Source organism: Ammospiza nelsoni, chromosome 2 (assembly GCF_027579445.1).
Source record: "Ammospiza nelsoni isolate bAmmNel1 chromosome 2, bAmmNel1.pri, whole genome shotgun sequence".
Classification (NCBI taxonomy): Eukaryota; Metazoa; Chordata; class Aves; order Passeriformes; family Passerellidae; genus Ammospiza; species Ammospiza nelsoni.
Window position 1 is genome coordinate 118412026 of NC_080634.1, and position 15496 is coordinate 118427521.

Consider the following 15496-nt stretch of genomic DNA (forward strand, 5'->3'; position numbering starts at 1 on the left):
AATATAATATAATATAATATAATATAATATAATATTTATATATAATATTATATATAATTATCATTATATATTATATAAATATATTTATATAATATATATTATATATTATAATTATATGTTGTATATAATATTATATATAATAATTATATAATAAAGTAATGTATTATATATTATATATTATATATTATATATTATATATTATTATATAATATTACATTATATTACATTACATAATATTATATTATATTATATTATATTATATTATATTATATTATATTATATTATATTATATTATATTATATTATATTATATTATATTATATTATATTATATTATATTATATTATATTATATTAATTACATCTTTATTTTATAACAAAATTCATATAAACACAGGGAATAATTTTGCATACAAAATACAGAGTCTGTCTGGAATCCATGGGCAAGGATCAAGCAAATTTTCACCAAAAGGAAGTGGTTAATAATGACAAGATAAATTAATATTGACAGCTGGGGAGGTAAAAATTCAAACTCCAGCAGCACAGCAGCACAAGCCTGGCTGTTTAAAATGAACAATTATTACACAGCAAAATGACTTTTCAGGAACAAAACAATCATGAATCCTCACCCAGCTAAAAAGTTACAAAATCTGTTTGAAACCATCTGAAAAATTATAAATTCTATTTGAGACCCAGGTAAAAAAATGCAAATTCTAATTGAAACCCACCTGAAAAACTGCAAATTCTATTGGAAACCCAGGTAAAAAAATGTAAATTTTATTTGAAACCCACCTGAAAAACTGCAAAACCCACCTGAAACCCATCTAAAAATTGCACATTCTATTTTAAACCCAGGTTAAAAAATGTAAATTCTATTAGAAACCCATCTGAAAAATTGCAAATTCTATTTGAGACCCAGGTAAAAAAATGCAAATTCTAATTGAAACCCACTTGAAAAACTGCAAAATCCACTGGAAACTGATCTAAAAAATTGCAAAATCTATTTGAAGCCCACCTGAAAAACTGCAAATTCTATTGGAAACCCAGGTAAAAAAATGTAAATTTTATTTGAAATCCACCTGAAAAATTGCAAATTCTATTTGAAATGAAACCCATCCAAAATATTGCAAAATCCACTTGAAACCCATCTAAAAATTGCACATTCTATTTTAAACCCAGGTTAAAAAATGTAAATTCTATTAGAAACCCATCTGAAAAATTGCAAATTCTGTTGGATCCCAGGTAAAAAATTGTAAATTCTATTTGAAGCCCACCTGAAAAATTGCAAATTCTATTTGAAATGAAACCCATCCAAAATATTGCAAAATCCACTTGAAATCCATCTAAAAAATTGCAAATTCTATTTGAAACTCATCTCAAAAATTGCAAATTCTATCTGAAGCCCATCCGAAAAATTGCAAATTCCACTTGCAAGTCACCTGAAAAATTGCAAATTCTATTTGAAACCCAGGTTAAAAAATGTAAATTCTATTAGAAACCCATCGGAAAAATTGCAAATTCTGTTTGAAACCCAGGTAAAAAAATGTAAATTCTATTTGAAGCCCACCTGAAAAATTGCAAAATACACTTGAAACCCATCTAAAAATTACACATTCTATTTTAAACCCAGGATAAAAAATGTAAATTCTATTTGAAACCCATCTGAAAAATTAGAAAATCCACTTGAAACCCATCTAAAAAATTGCAAATTCTATATGAAATTCATGCCAAAAATTGTAAATTCTCTTTGAAATCCATCAAAAAACCTGCAAATTTTATTTGAAACCCACCTGAAAAATTAGAAAATCCACTTGAAACCCATCTAAAAAATGTAAATTCTATTTGAAACCCATCTAAAAATTGCACATTCTATTTTAAACCCAGGTTAAAAAATGTAAATTCTATTTCAAACCCATCTAAAAAATTGCAAAATCCACTTGAAACCCACCTGAAAAATTGCAAAATCCACTTGAAACCCACCTGAAAAATTGCAAAATCCACTTGAACCCCAAGAAATATAAGAATGATCTCTTTGTAATTCTTCACTAGAAGAAAACCCAGCTTTAATTAAGTCTAATGAAGATCCACCCTCACCACAGTGAGAAAACAAAGATCCCACCAAGTTTCCTACAACTTTTTGCTCATTAATTGCTGAAATTTAATTGGAGGCAAAATTCATTTTCCTGAAGGACTGACAGAGGTGTTGGTTAATATTTCCTCCCTGTGAGACTTTGTGAGTCACTTCTGGAACATTTGTATTTCTGCTTTTATGAAGTATTAAATGCTAAAAAGAAATTTTAGTGTAGCAGTTTCCCATCCACTGGATTGTGTTTTATTGGCTAAGGGAGTTGGGGAAAAGGGGAAATTTCAATGTATACACTCAAATCTCAAATCCTGCTGCCTCAGGAAAATCCCACAGCTGCATTTCTTTTTTCAGTGCAGAAATGAAACAAGAAGAACTTTCTGCTGTTTCATTCTCCCAGCAGCTCTTCAGAGAATTTCCTCCTTTTGCTTTCTTGTTCTTGCAGTTCAATCTTCTCATTTGTGCTTGCACATCCCAGCCCTGAGCTCTGTGCTGAGCTCAGAGTGCATCAGCTCCACCCCACAGCCACTGGGAGCATCATTTTACACCAGAAATAACCCAAAAGGCTGCAATGACACAATTTCCTCTTTTTTTAGGTCTTGAACAACATCAAATCTTATGAATGCATTGGATTCTTTTTGCCAGACAGTTACTGGAAGGCATGATGCTTTCCAAACATGATTTAGGAACTCTGGTGGAGACTCACATCTTACTGGATGGATTTTTAATCCCCAGATTTCCCTGATTTCCTTGTTCTTGAAGTCACTTCCCAACTATTTCTCCTGCTGCAGAACATTCCTGAAACCTGGATCTTCTACTGGCAGTTTCACAGAAATGTTGATGTTTCTACATCAAACCTGGGAACTTGGACTGGGAATTGAGGACTGAATTTTTGCAAAAAGAAATGAATTCAGACATGGCTGCTTGGATTCAGGCTGGGAGGGGTGTGCTCAGCCTTTATTTGTTGGACTCACAGCTGGGCTGGTCTCCAGCAGGAGCAGGAAGGGACAAATCCTCAGTCCTGGCACGTTTTGGGGCTGGGGGAGCTTGGTGGCTCTCATCAGATGGCAATGGCTTCTCTGGAAGAATCAGACAGGAAAATCATTTCAAATTAATAAATTCAAATTAAAAAAAACCCCAATCCTGGTCTGAGTGCCCAGCACCTGCAACAAGGACAAGCTGGAAGTACAAAAGTCTTTAAAAGCTGGAGAACATCACCCCCAGGAATTTATCCTTGGTTTCACTGCTATCAAACTGCAGGGAGTCACCATCAGCTGCCCCTGAGCAGGGAAAACACATTTCATACTGCCCAAAGCACCTCTCAAAACAATCTCAGTCTCTAAAGCACACATGAAAACAATGAAGAAACTTTAGGATTTGCAATTAGAGTGAGGGTTTTTTACAATATAAATCTACAACGGACAAATCTGACTGGGCTGGTGTTTAGAGCCACAAAAACTCACCATGCTCCTGCTCTGAGGAAGGAGGGATGGATATGGGGGCTGGCTCTGGATATGCAGAGGCTGGGCTGTCTGGCTTCAAGGAAATCAAGTTTATTCTCCTTTAAAAGAGCAGAAACAGTTAAATTGCTTTATAGACATCATTTCCATGAGTATTTCACTTCAAGATTTAATTAATATAGAATCACTTAACTGCAAAAGTAATTCTGACATATTTTACTGCACATTTTCCCTTATTTTTACAAGCTGAATGGAGCATTATCCATTTCCAAGCCCCAGCCATGGGCAGGGCCACGTCCCACTGGAGCAGGCTGCTCAGAGCCCCAGTACAATCAATATTATTGGCAATTTCTAAAAAATGAGATCTTTTAGGAAGCTATCTAATCAATGTTTTAAGGGCCTGGCTAGACTTGCACTCTTCTTAAACTACTCTTTGGCAGAAGGGTGTTTAAACAGTTCCTGGCAGCTGAAGGCTTCAGGAACCATTTCTGTGCACAAAACTGGACCTGAGGACAGAATCCCAGAATATTCTGAGCTGGAACAGACCCCAGAGGATCAAAGCCCAGCTCCTGGCCAGGACAGACACCTTTTGTTATCAAGGCTCAGGTGAATTTGCTGCCTCACATTTCAAGCACGTTTAGGAGACATTTTGACCTCTCATCTACAGCACAACAAAAAACTCCACATCAAGAGAGCTCCCACTCAGAGCCAGGGCTGGGGATTTGTGTGCAAAGCTCAGCCTTTAAATGCAGCACAAGCACAAATTGTCTTGGCCCTTTTATTTACAAGTGGAAGGTGTGAATAGAAATCCAAAAATCTCACCTGGGTGTTTTGAAACAGGACTGCAGAGTGGTGAGGGTGACCCTCCTGGGCTGGGGGGCTCTGCTGCTCTGGCTGCTCCTCCTCTCCTCTGAGGATGGCACTGGGGTGGCTTTGATGCCCACAGGGGTGGCAGGGGATGGCACTGGGGTGGCTTTGATGCCCACAGGGGTGGCAGGGGATGGCACTGGGGTGCTTTTGATGCCCACAGGGGTGGAAGGGGATGGCACTGGGGTGGCTTTGATGCCCACAGGGGTTGAAGGGGATGGCACTGGGGTGGCTTTGATGCCCACAGGGGTGGCAGGGGATGGCAGTGGGGTGCTTTTGATGCCCACAGGGGTGGAAGGGGATGGCACTGGGGTGGCTTTGATGCCCACAGGGGTGGCAGGGGATGGCACTGGGGTGGCTTTGATGCCCACAGGGGTTGAGGGCAGCTCCTTCCCAGCAGTGCTGGGGGTTCGGGGTTGCCCTGGGGGATCCTTGCTGGGAGGGGTCCCCTCTGGCAGCCTGGAGCCTGGGGAAATCACTTTGTGGGATTGGCTTTTCTTGGCTTTCTTGTCTGCTGCTGCTCCTCCAGGAGTCCTGACAGGGATCTGGGGCTTTTCCTTCAGGGGCACTCCCAGCTCATCCTCCTCGAAGGTGACGAAGGAGCAGTACCCGTCCGTGGAGGAAATGGCCAGGAAGGATCCATCACTGGACCTGGTTGGGATTGATTTATTTCCATTAAAGGCCAAGCTTTTACTTGATTAAAAGCCATAATTGCCTAATTGACAGAGCAAACAGGGATGGATTGCTGCTCAGACACTGAGTGACCACGTGTGTGGAATACAAACCCCAGGCAGGACTCACAGGACATGGAAAAAGGAAATTTCCCCACACAATAAATCTCAGGAACACAATTCCTTACCATGAAATGTCACTCAGGGTGTGGTAATGGATGTTGGAGACATAACCAAAGGGGAAGGACTGCTCAGTGTCATAAAACAGCACAGAATCCTCTGAGGCAACAGCAAACACCAATCGATAGGGGAGGCTGAACAGGGCAGGGGGGGATTTGGGGCTGATTTCATCTGCAAAGAAATGAACAGTGAGAATTCTCTTGGATTTATTGCATGGTAGTGACTGCTTTTAGCCATTAATTTAAATAAAATTACATCATCAATCACTGTAAACACCAAGCAGACAGCTCTTGCATAAACCGCAAAATTTAACATTTCTGTTGTCTGAAATTTACTCTTTATTTTCTTAGCTGAAAAACAAAAGGGCACCTTTCTCCCTCTGGATTGCTACTGTTTTGTTCTGTAAATTTTTCCCTCCATTTTCCAGTATTTATAAGAACTTTAATATTAAAGTCTCCCTTTAGAGGAGCTACAGAGACCAACTGCAGACCCTCATCTCCTTCCTTTGCAACAGCATGGATCTAAAATTATGATGGAAATAGAACAGGTAAATCCTGTAAGGAATACTACAAATGTAACCAAGCTCTGCCTTTTCACCTGAGTAATGTCAGTCTTGTTAAAATATAAACACTCCTGGAGCCACAATAAAGCTGGATTAAATAAATACAAAATAAATTCTTGTGCAACTTCACATAATCCTGTCCCCAGCTCAGAATTCCTGCTGTGCCCAGTAACACCAGCACTGCTTCCCTGAATAAACACCAGTGCTTGTGGCAAACTCTTCCACTCCCTGTCATGTGGGCAGCTGAGACTAACAGGAATTATTTCTCTGCCCTGCTCCTCTGGTGCTAAACCAGGTTATTTCTTTTCAACACAGAATGGTTAACAGCTCAAGGAAAATATTTCACAGTGTTCCTGCAGCCTGAGAGGCCAAGGAACAACATTCACCCACTCTACCAAAGCAGCTCATGAGGGACTTGAGGTGAACTCAGGGCCTCAGAGTCAGGAAACAACTTCTCCATACTGTCTTAGAGGAATGCTGAAAGGCTGGGGCATAAAAAAGTGTGCAGCCACATCTTTTCATAGATTTGCTGGGAGTTCCCACTCTCTGAAGTGGGAAAGTTCCCACTCCCTGAAGCTTCCATACGTCTTAAGTTAGAAATGGGGCTGTGTGTTCTGTCCCCACCTGTCAGAGCTGGGGCAGCTCTCTGCTGTTCCTGGGGCAGTTTTTCCTTTCTCTCTCCCACAGCCAACCCTCCCTGCAGGAGATCTCTGCTGTCCATGGCCACTGAGTGTCCCTGCAGGGCTGATCCAATCCCAGCATCCCATGGGGAGATGCTCCGCCCAGGGGAGGAGCCAAGCATTCCTGCCTGGATCCAATCTGAGGTGCTGGGACAGCAGCACAGTGTCACCGACATCTTTTCATAAAAATCCTTTCCTTGGGATTTTTCCTCTTCTGGGAAGCTGAGGCCCCAGAAGAAGAATGTAAACGGTTGTTATCTGCTGATGTGGAATGTAACAGGTGCAACTGGGATTGGCCCACGTTCCATGTTTACAATTAAGGGCCAATCAGGGACCAAGTTCTCTGGGACAGATTCAAAGAGAGTTCTCTCGTTATTAGATTCCTATTCTATTCTTAGCTTAGCAGCTTCTGAACTTTTCTCTCTATTCCCATTAGTATAGTCATAATGTATTATATATCATAAAATAATAAATCCAGCCTTCTGATCATGAAGTCAAGATTCTTGTCTATCTCTCTCACCCTGAAGACCCTTGCAAAGCCTTGCAACAGCACAGCCTTTCCACGGCATTGCCAGAGGAGCAGCTGCCTCTTCCCCTGGAGCTGCAGAGGAAAACTCCCCCCTTGTGCAGGATCCCTGCTGCAGCAGAGCCACAGCTGGCACTGCAGGAGGGCTGAGCCCCCCTGGCATGGGGCTGGGACACCGCCCTGGCACACAGGGGGGCAGCTCCGATTCTTACTTTGTCAGTGGTTTTTTTGTTTGTTTGTATTATTGCATTCGTATTTTTAATTTTCCCAGTAAAGAACTGTTATTCCTATTCCCATGTCTTTGCCTGAGAGTCTCTTAATTTCAAAATTATAATAATTCAGATATAATAATTTGCATTTTCCATTTCAGGGAGGCTCCTGCCCTTCCAAACCCCCACTCCATACCTGCAGCAGAGGCTGCTCTCAGCTCAAAGTACACAGGGCAGCAGCGAACAGCCAGAGTGCCCTTGCCAGGACAGGGCAGGTGACCCACGGGCCTACAGAGAGAGCCAGGAGTTCAGAACACACATTTGCACTATTTGAATTGTTTATTTTTAAATGCAAACAGATTTTTATCTCATTAAACCCCTACCTTTTAAGATTGTTTCTGGAGAAAACATAGGTGGTGTTGGTAACGTTCTCTCCTGATTCCACACAGCCAGCTGCAAAAACAAAAGTTCCAACATCACTCATCACCTCAGAGAGCTCCTGAGCACACACCTTGTGTCCACAAACATTCCAGTTCCTGGCAATTAGGTTTCTCCAGAAATATTCTAATTCCCAGGAATTAGGCTTGTCAGTTGGGCAAAAGCTGAATACAACTTAAAAAGGCATCCCAAATATTTATTTAGTGCTGGTTTTGTTTTCCCTTATACAGTTCCCTCTTCAAAGCTGCTTTTTGATGTTACCAGACATCAGTAAAAGCAGGGTTTGGACAGGCACACACTGATCCCTCTTGCTGGGCTGTTTTTACTCTGAATGTTCTGAGGGAAGGACAAAATCAATAAAACCTCACTCATTATCCTTCATGTCTATCTTAAGACTTCTGATGTTGCAATTTATTCAGCAAAAATGCCATAAATAGCACTTTTATCACAGGAGAAAGTTGATGTTGTGGATTGTTAATGGAGAATATTGTGGAGTTTTTATTTTCTTCAATAGGGAGAATGAGGAATGGCTTAATTAGGATAAATCAGCATCTCTGAGATGCAGGAAATATTAAGGAACATTCAAATTAGGATATGATAGATTGAGGGAGCTGGGCAGGGGCTGCAGAATCCCTGAGGAGCTGGAAGGGGCTGCAGAATCCCTGAGGAGCTGGAAGGGGCTGCAGAATCCCTGAGGAGCTGGAAGGGGCTGGGGCTGGAGCAAAGGAGGCTCAGGGGCCCTCGTGGCTCTGCACAAGTCCCTGCCAGGAGGGCACAGCCGGGGGGGTCGGGCTCTGCTCCAGGGAACAGGGACAGGAGCAGAGGGAGCGGCCTCAGGCTGGGCCAGGGCAGGTTTAGGTTGGATTTTGGGAAAATTTCTGCATGGAAAGGGAGCTCAGGCCTTGGCAGGGGTTGCCCAGGGAGCTTTGCAGTGCCCATCCCTGCAGGTGTCCCCTGGAGGTGGCACTGAGTGCTCTGGGGACAAGGTGGGGATAGGTCACAGCTTGGATTCCATGACCTTGGGAATGTTCTCCAAGCTCAGGGACACAGCCCAAGTGCCAGGAGATGTCCCCACACCTGGAGTGAGCAGGTAGGAGCCATCAGGGGTGAAGCTCAGCCTGCGGAAGAACGACTTCATGCTGTCATCGTGGAACATCCGAAAGCTCCTCACCTGCAACACAGAAATCAGGATTGTGGAAAAGGCCAGGAATGTCCAGCTGCAACCCCTGGACACAAAACATCCACTTGGACACTCCAGCCTGATGGAACTTTTCAAATAAAACCTTTAAGAAACCATAGCTCCTTCAAGCTCTCCATAAATTCTTCCCAGCTAAGAAAAATAATCCTTGATCCCTCTTGAGCTGCAAAGCAAAACACTCCCAGAGCTGTCACCTTAAAGCAGACATCAAAAACCAGCCATAACCTGGAGAACAACATCGTTTAACACCCAGGGCTGCTCAGGCATCCCAGGCCAACCCCAGGATTAGAGGTTGAAAGAGAATTTCTCCCATGGTAAAGTGCCTGCTCTCAGGCCTGTTCTTCAGTGTCCATAAAATTCTTACCAATGTTTTCCTCCAAAAAGAAAAGGAATGAAGAGAAGCAATTAAGAAAGTAATAGCCAGCCTGGAGGTGTTATTTTACTATCACCTAAAGCTGTTTGGGAGGAAAAAAAAGCTCTTTGTTTTCCCTCTTAGGGTTAGAGTTACCTAAATTATCCCTAATTCATATTTTTCTTCACAATCTACCTACCTTCATGAAAAATTCCAGGCTGTTAACTTTAAAATATTATTAACTTTAAAATATTATTACTATTATTACTACTGTCACATCTATTAATAAACTCCCAGCTACTGCCAGGTATGTTTGAAGTTTTTCCTCTCAGAACTGTTTTCTCCACACAATTTTTAACTTTTACAACTAAAGGATTGTGTTACTGCTTTCATCAGCAAGAAATTCTGGGGATGCGGTTTCAGGGTGATGATGGTGGGAGGGGATGAGTGTGAAAGTCTCTTCAAACCTTGATGATTCTACAACATAGGAATTGTTTGAAAGGAAAATATTTGATCCTTTGGTTTGATGGGACAGAAGTTGAGATGAAAGAGCCCTCAGCAGAGTTGGCAGCCCCAGCAGAAGCAGGTACCTCTCCTTCAGCTCCTGACCCCGATGGCATCTTGGTGACATTGAAGGCCACTCGCTTGGTCTGGGTGCTGTAAACTCGCAGGACCCTGCGTGGGAGAGCAGAGTCAGGCAGCAGGGAGTGAGGGGATGCAGCAGGGTGGGAGGGACACAAAAAATCAGCCATTGCTGCCATGGCAGGGACACCTCCTACTGTCCCCAGTGTCCAACCTGGCCTTGGGCACTGCCAGGGATCCAGGGGTGGAATTCCATGCCAGCCCTGCCCACCCTGCCAGGGAACAATTCCTCATTGCCAGGATCCCACCCAGCCCTGCCCTCTGGCACTGGCAGCCATTCCCTGGGTGCTGTCCCTGCATCCCCTGGGTCCTGTTCCTCCAGCCCTGTGAGGAAGCCCTGAGGGAGCTGGGGGTGCTCAGCCTGCAGAAAAGGAGACTCAGGGCTGCCCCCATCACTCTGCACAGCTCCTGAAAGGTGCCTGTGCTCACCTGGGGCTGGGCTCTTGCTCCAGCAGCACTGACACACCCAGAGCACACAGCCTCGAGCTGCACCAAGGGAAATACAGGGTGGAGAGCAGGGAAAAGGTTTTTGCAGCAAGGGTGAGAAAGTTCTGGAATGGCTGCCCGGGGAGGTGGTGGAGTCCCCATGCCTGGGTGTGTTTAACAAAGCCTGGATGTGGCGCTGGGGCCAGGGCTCAGTTGGGGCTGGGCTGGACTCGATGGTCTTGGAGGTCTCTCCCAACCCAGGGATTCTGGGATTCTGTGAAATTGTCTCTCTCCAGCTTTCCTGGGGCTCCTTCAGGCCCTGCAAGGCCACCCTGAGGTCACCCCAAAGCTTCTCCTCCCCAGGTGAACAATCCCAGCTCTCCCAGCCTTTCCTGTGCTTCCTTTCACCCCAAGTTTCCCAAAAATGCCCCAGCATCTCCCTTCTCAGTCAGCACCTCAAAATACAAACCTGGACCACCAATTAACCATTAATTCAAATTCTCCTCATGAGACACCACCAGAGGGATGTGTTTTAATGACCAAAGAATTAATGAACTCCTCACAATGCTTGGACTCCACAAAGTTTGGGAAGTCCCAGCACTTGGATTTATGGAGGAATAAGGGAATTAGGAAAGGCTGTTTCTACCTGCACTGTGGGTTCCTCAAGAGTGGGAACTCACCTTAAAAACAATTAACTACATCTCCATCATCATGGAGTGCTTTGGGCTGGAAGGGACCTTAAAGATCATTTAACTCCATCCCTGCCTTGAGCAGGGACCTTGCACTATCCCAGGCTGCTCCAAGCCCAAGGATGAATTATCAGCTCATTAACACAACCATGCAGCCCCCAATAATGATCAATAACATAAAAACTTAATTCCTAAATGAAGACTCCTACAAAAGTTTATTTGCTGCTAAGAGAGACTGCAGGAATCATTGAACATAAGCCAAAAAATTAACTAAAATATCACTTTGCTTTCACATCAACCTGCTTACACAACAAAATGAATAAAACCAAACCTCATGTTTATCTGGCATACTTCCTTTTAATTCCTTTTAACCTTGCACTGTCCCAGGCTGCTCCATGCCCGAGGATGAATTTATCAGCTCATTAACACAACCATGCAGCTCTCTCTTAAGAGTACCAGTAATGATCAATAACATAAAAATTCAATTCCTAAAGGAATTAAAGGAATTAAGTCTTCCTAAAGGAAGACTCCTACAAAAGTTTATTTGCTGCTAAGAGAGACTGCAGGAATCATTAAGCACAAGCAAAAAAATTAACTAAAATATCATTTTACTTTCACATCAGCCTGCTTACACAACAAAATGAATAAAAAACCTCCTCATGTTTATCTGGCATACTTCCTTTTAATTCACCCTCCTGGAAAAAGGAATATTCAGGAAAACCACCCAGACCAAGAGCTCACCTGTCACAACTCAGGGTTGCAATATACTGGCCCAGAGGATCCCAGGTGACTCCTTGGACATAACTCTTGTGCTCATTGAATATTGAAACTTTCTGTCCTGAAATTACACACAGCTTTCAGATCATAAATTCCAACGTGTTATCAAACATTTCAGACATCAAACAAGACAAAAAATTGGTTCAAAATAGGGAAATAATTTTTTAAACATAGAAGTGTTCACTGGGTGGTGGCTGATAAGACTATCAGCAGAAGTTGCTTTTAAAGTGCCAGTTAAAGGTTTGTTCACTACAAATATGATAATTAATTAGAATTAATATTAGATTAATATTAGCAAAGGCAGGAGCTCTCTGACCCCACTGATGTTCCACCAGGGAAGGTCTCAGAGCCAGAACATTGATGAGACAAAGTTACAGAGAATTTTAGAAATACTTTGTTGAATATTGGCCACAGGTGGGATTTTTCCTATTATTTAAGTGTTGCTTTCTTGCAAAGAAATACCAGAAGCTGCCAAGTTTCAAAGAAAATAAATAGCTTTTCAAAAGGAAAGACACCAACAGAGCTCAGGCCATGCTGCACAACACCAAAAATTGAAGTAAGAAGTTTGTGCAAGAGTTTTGGGAGGGTAAAAAATGTGTGAAGTTGTTTTCTGAATACTCCAAGGTGATCAGATTCCTCAGGTGTAAATTCTGTTGGCCTGAGAATATTTTATATCTATTTATAGAGGGCCCTCACACACAGAGAAAATCACACAGAAAAACAATCATAAAAAAGATGTTTCACATTTTTTGGGGGGAAATGCCACAAGGCACTTCCACCAGATCAGGAATTCCAAGGGATAATAACTGCAGCATTTACCTTTATTGACATCCCACATGATTGCTGTGTTATCCACAGAAGCAGATGCCATGTAATTTCCATCTGAGGTCCAACAAATATCATACACATCTTCCAAGTGGCCTCTGGAAGGCAGGAAAAACCAATTATTAATTTGAAAATTGAAAGCTACCTGTGAATATGAGTTTTGTGAATTTTTAGGTTAAAAAAAAAAATCAAGAGGCAAATAAAAATTCCTGCTGGTGCTGCAAGCAGCTCTTCAACTCTTCTCACATCAACCTCAGCTGCCAAGAACTGCTCTTTCAGCTTAAAACCACTGCTCTTTGTCCTGTCACCACCTGATTATTCAAAATGTCCCTCTCCCTCCTTTTTCTGAGTCTCATTAACAGGGAGTTAAAAGGATTAATATCAAACAAATTGTAGACAGTGCTGGAGTTCTACACACACTGAAAAGTGCACCACGTTAGAAACCACTGAGGAAACAAAAACACTGAAAAGAAAACCAAACTGACCAAATAATAAATTACCTCAAAGTTTTAATGACTGCCCAGTTCTCCTTGTTGAGCTGAGCTTCATCATCATCCTGAAACACCAACGGCTCCAACTCTTTGCTGTCATTCAGCTTCCACAGCAAAATGACAGCATCTGCAGCAGAGACCAGAGCAAACTGATTTATTTCCCTTTGTCCCTTTTGTTCATTCAGGATTTCATTCAGTTTAACTTCAAAATGCCGCAGGATGAGATAGGGGAGAAGCAGCTCTCACCATCCCCTCCTGAGGCCAGGATGTCCCCGCTGGGAGAGAAGCGCACGACGTTCACGGCCTTGGTGTGGCGCGCCAGGTTGGACAGGAACTCCACGATGGCTTTTCCATCCGGGCCCTTCTCCACCTTCCAGATCTGCTTGGGAGAGTGTTACAGCTTTCCAGGCAAATGGGACGGCACAGGGTCCTCAAGGTGGGAAGGGACCTCAGGATCATCCAGTGCCACCAGCATCACCCCAATCCCTGTCCCCAAGGGCACGTCCAGACTGCTCTGGGACAATTCAGTGACTCCAAACCTCCCTGGGCAGCTCAGCCCAAGGCCTGACCACTCTATGACTCTGATTTATTTTCAAATCTCCAATCTGAACCTCCCTCTGATGCAATCTGAGGCCATTTCCTCTCCTCCCTTCCCTTGGTAATGCCTCAGGTTTGAGCTTTTCTATGTTTCACATTCTGTGCTGCTTTAGTGTGTGGCTCTGGGTTCACATTCAGGGATGCTGAGCTCTGTGCACAGAGCAGGGACACAAAACAATTCCTGCTCCAGCTGGGCACCAAGGACAAATGAGCCAAATCTCAGCCCAGGAGCACAAACCCCGTGGGCTGCAGAGAGAAAAACAAGCAGGGTGGGACTGCAGGGCTAAAGCTGCAATGGGACAATGAACTGCAAGGTGCAAATGGAGCAGAACTGATCCCAGGGACAGAGCCCGTGCCCGGCCGTGCATTTTGGGGCCATTTTGGTTCATCCTGGGTGCAGCCCTGGCTGGGCTCTGCTGCTGCCCAAGGTGCATCCATGGAGGAGATGCTGTGAATAAATCCCTGCTTTATTCTGGAGCTCTGCTCTAGATCAGCCTTCACAAGGCATCAGTTTCTGGTGACCAGGAATCATTGGGACATGGCAGAAGAGCCTGATCCCACCTCACTCCACCCCCCTATCAGGGAACTTATTTTATGTCAAAGAAATGACATTTTTCTAGCCCCAAAATATTTATCAAAAAAGCCCTGAAACATAAGAACCATCAGGGAAGAAGAAGTCAGTTTGCCAGTGAGGCAGGAAAAAGTTTTATGAGACAACTGGAATAAACTACTACAGAGACTATTTACAAGAGTGTGTAATAATAAGGGGGAGTGGCTTCAAACTAGGGCAGTAGGTTTACATTGAATATTAGGGTGAAATTGTTCCCTGAGAGGGTGGGGAAAGGCTGGGATGGAATTCCCAGAGCAGCTGGGGCTGTCCCTGGAAATGCCCAAGGCCAGGTTGGACACTGGGGCTTGGAGCAGCCTGGGGACAGTGGGAGGTGTCCCTGCCATGGCAGGGGTGGCACTGGATGAGCTTTAAGTCCCCTTCCAACTCAAACTACCCTGTAAGTCTACATACAATCTTACACTCTTTCTTGAAACCATCCACTCCCCTTGCCATGTATCTGCCAATAACCCAATATTTTGGATAATGAAACCAACCCAATATTGTGGATGATGAAACCAACCCAATATTTTAATAATGAAACCAACCCGATATTTTGGGTAACAAACCGCACACCCCGGCCACCTCCAGCTCACCCTCACGGCCGTGTCCACCCCTGCCGAGGCCAGGCGATTCATCCTCCCATCCGCTCCATGCTGGAAGTCCAGGCTGTAAACCGGCTCCTTATTATGCCACACGATTTCACAGGTGATGACCTTCATGTTTCCTGGAGAAAACAGAACAAACCCCACATCAATTCTTGTTCCTTACGGCTCTGGCGGCCAAACTTTGTGCGCATTTCCCAGGCACCGCTGGCAGAGCCTGGAATTGCACTGCAGTCATTGACAGGATGCTTTGAGGAAGGCTGTTTCTAAAAGTTGTGATTATTAAGGCTAAAGTTCCTGTTTAGGGGTTGCAAGAGGGCGGTATCAAGCCCTGTGCATCGTTTTAAGACTTGAGAGAAAAACTTTGTTGGGGCTAACAACCCTGCCCGGAATCTAAACAAGGAGCGGGATGGGCGGCCCGGCGCGGGCTGGGGAAGGGCAGAGGCGCCGCTGGCCGCTCCCGGAGCCCCGGGGATCCTCAATCCCGCTCTCCAGACCCCGAGGAGCCCCAGTCCTGCTCCCCAGAGCCCCCAAACCCCAAATCCCAGCGCGGCTCCCCCCGCTCGGGTCCCCCCCCACCCCTCACCTGCGGCCCGCCCGCGGCTCCCGCGCGC

General features: G+C 44.0%; 1 protein-coding gene across 1 annotated transcript; it reads right to left on the reverse strand.

The window, feature by feature from the left end:
* Positions 1-2306: 2306 nt before the first annotated feature.
* Positions 2307-15496, reverse strand: CHAF1B (chromatin assembly factor 1 subunit B). Its single transcript, XM_059466091.1, has 14 exons — positions 15469-15496; positions 14874-15004; positions 13320-13452; positions 13083-13200; positions 12577-12680; positions 11722-11818; positions 9814-9898; positions 8751-8844; positions 7619-7688; positions 7432-7523; positions 5267-5429; positions 4363-5058; positions 3544-3641; positions 2307-3159 (listed from the first exon to the last, which is right to left on the reverse strand). The coding sequence occupies exons 2-14, from the start codon at positions 14997-14999 to the stop codon at positions 3038-3040; spliced, it is 1998 nt and encodes a 665-aa protein (XP_059322074.1). The 5' UTR covers positions 15000-15004; positions 15469-15496; the 3' UTR covers positions 2307-3037.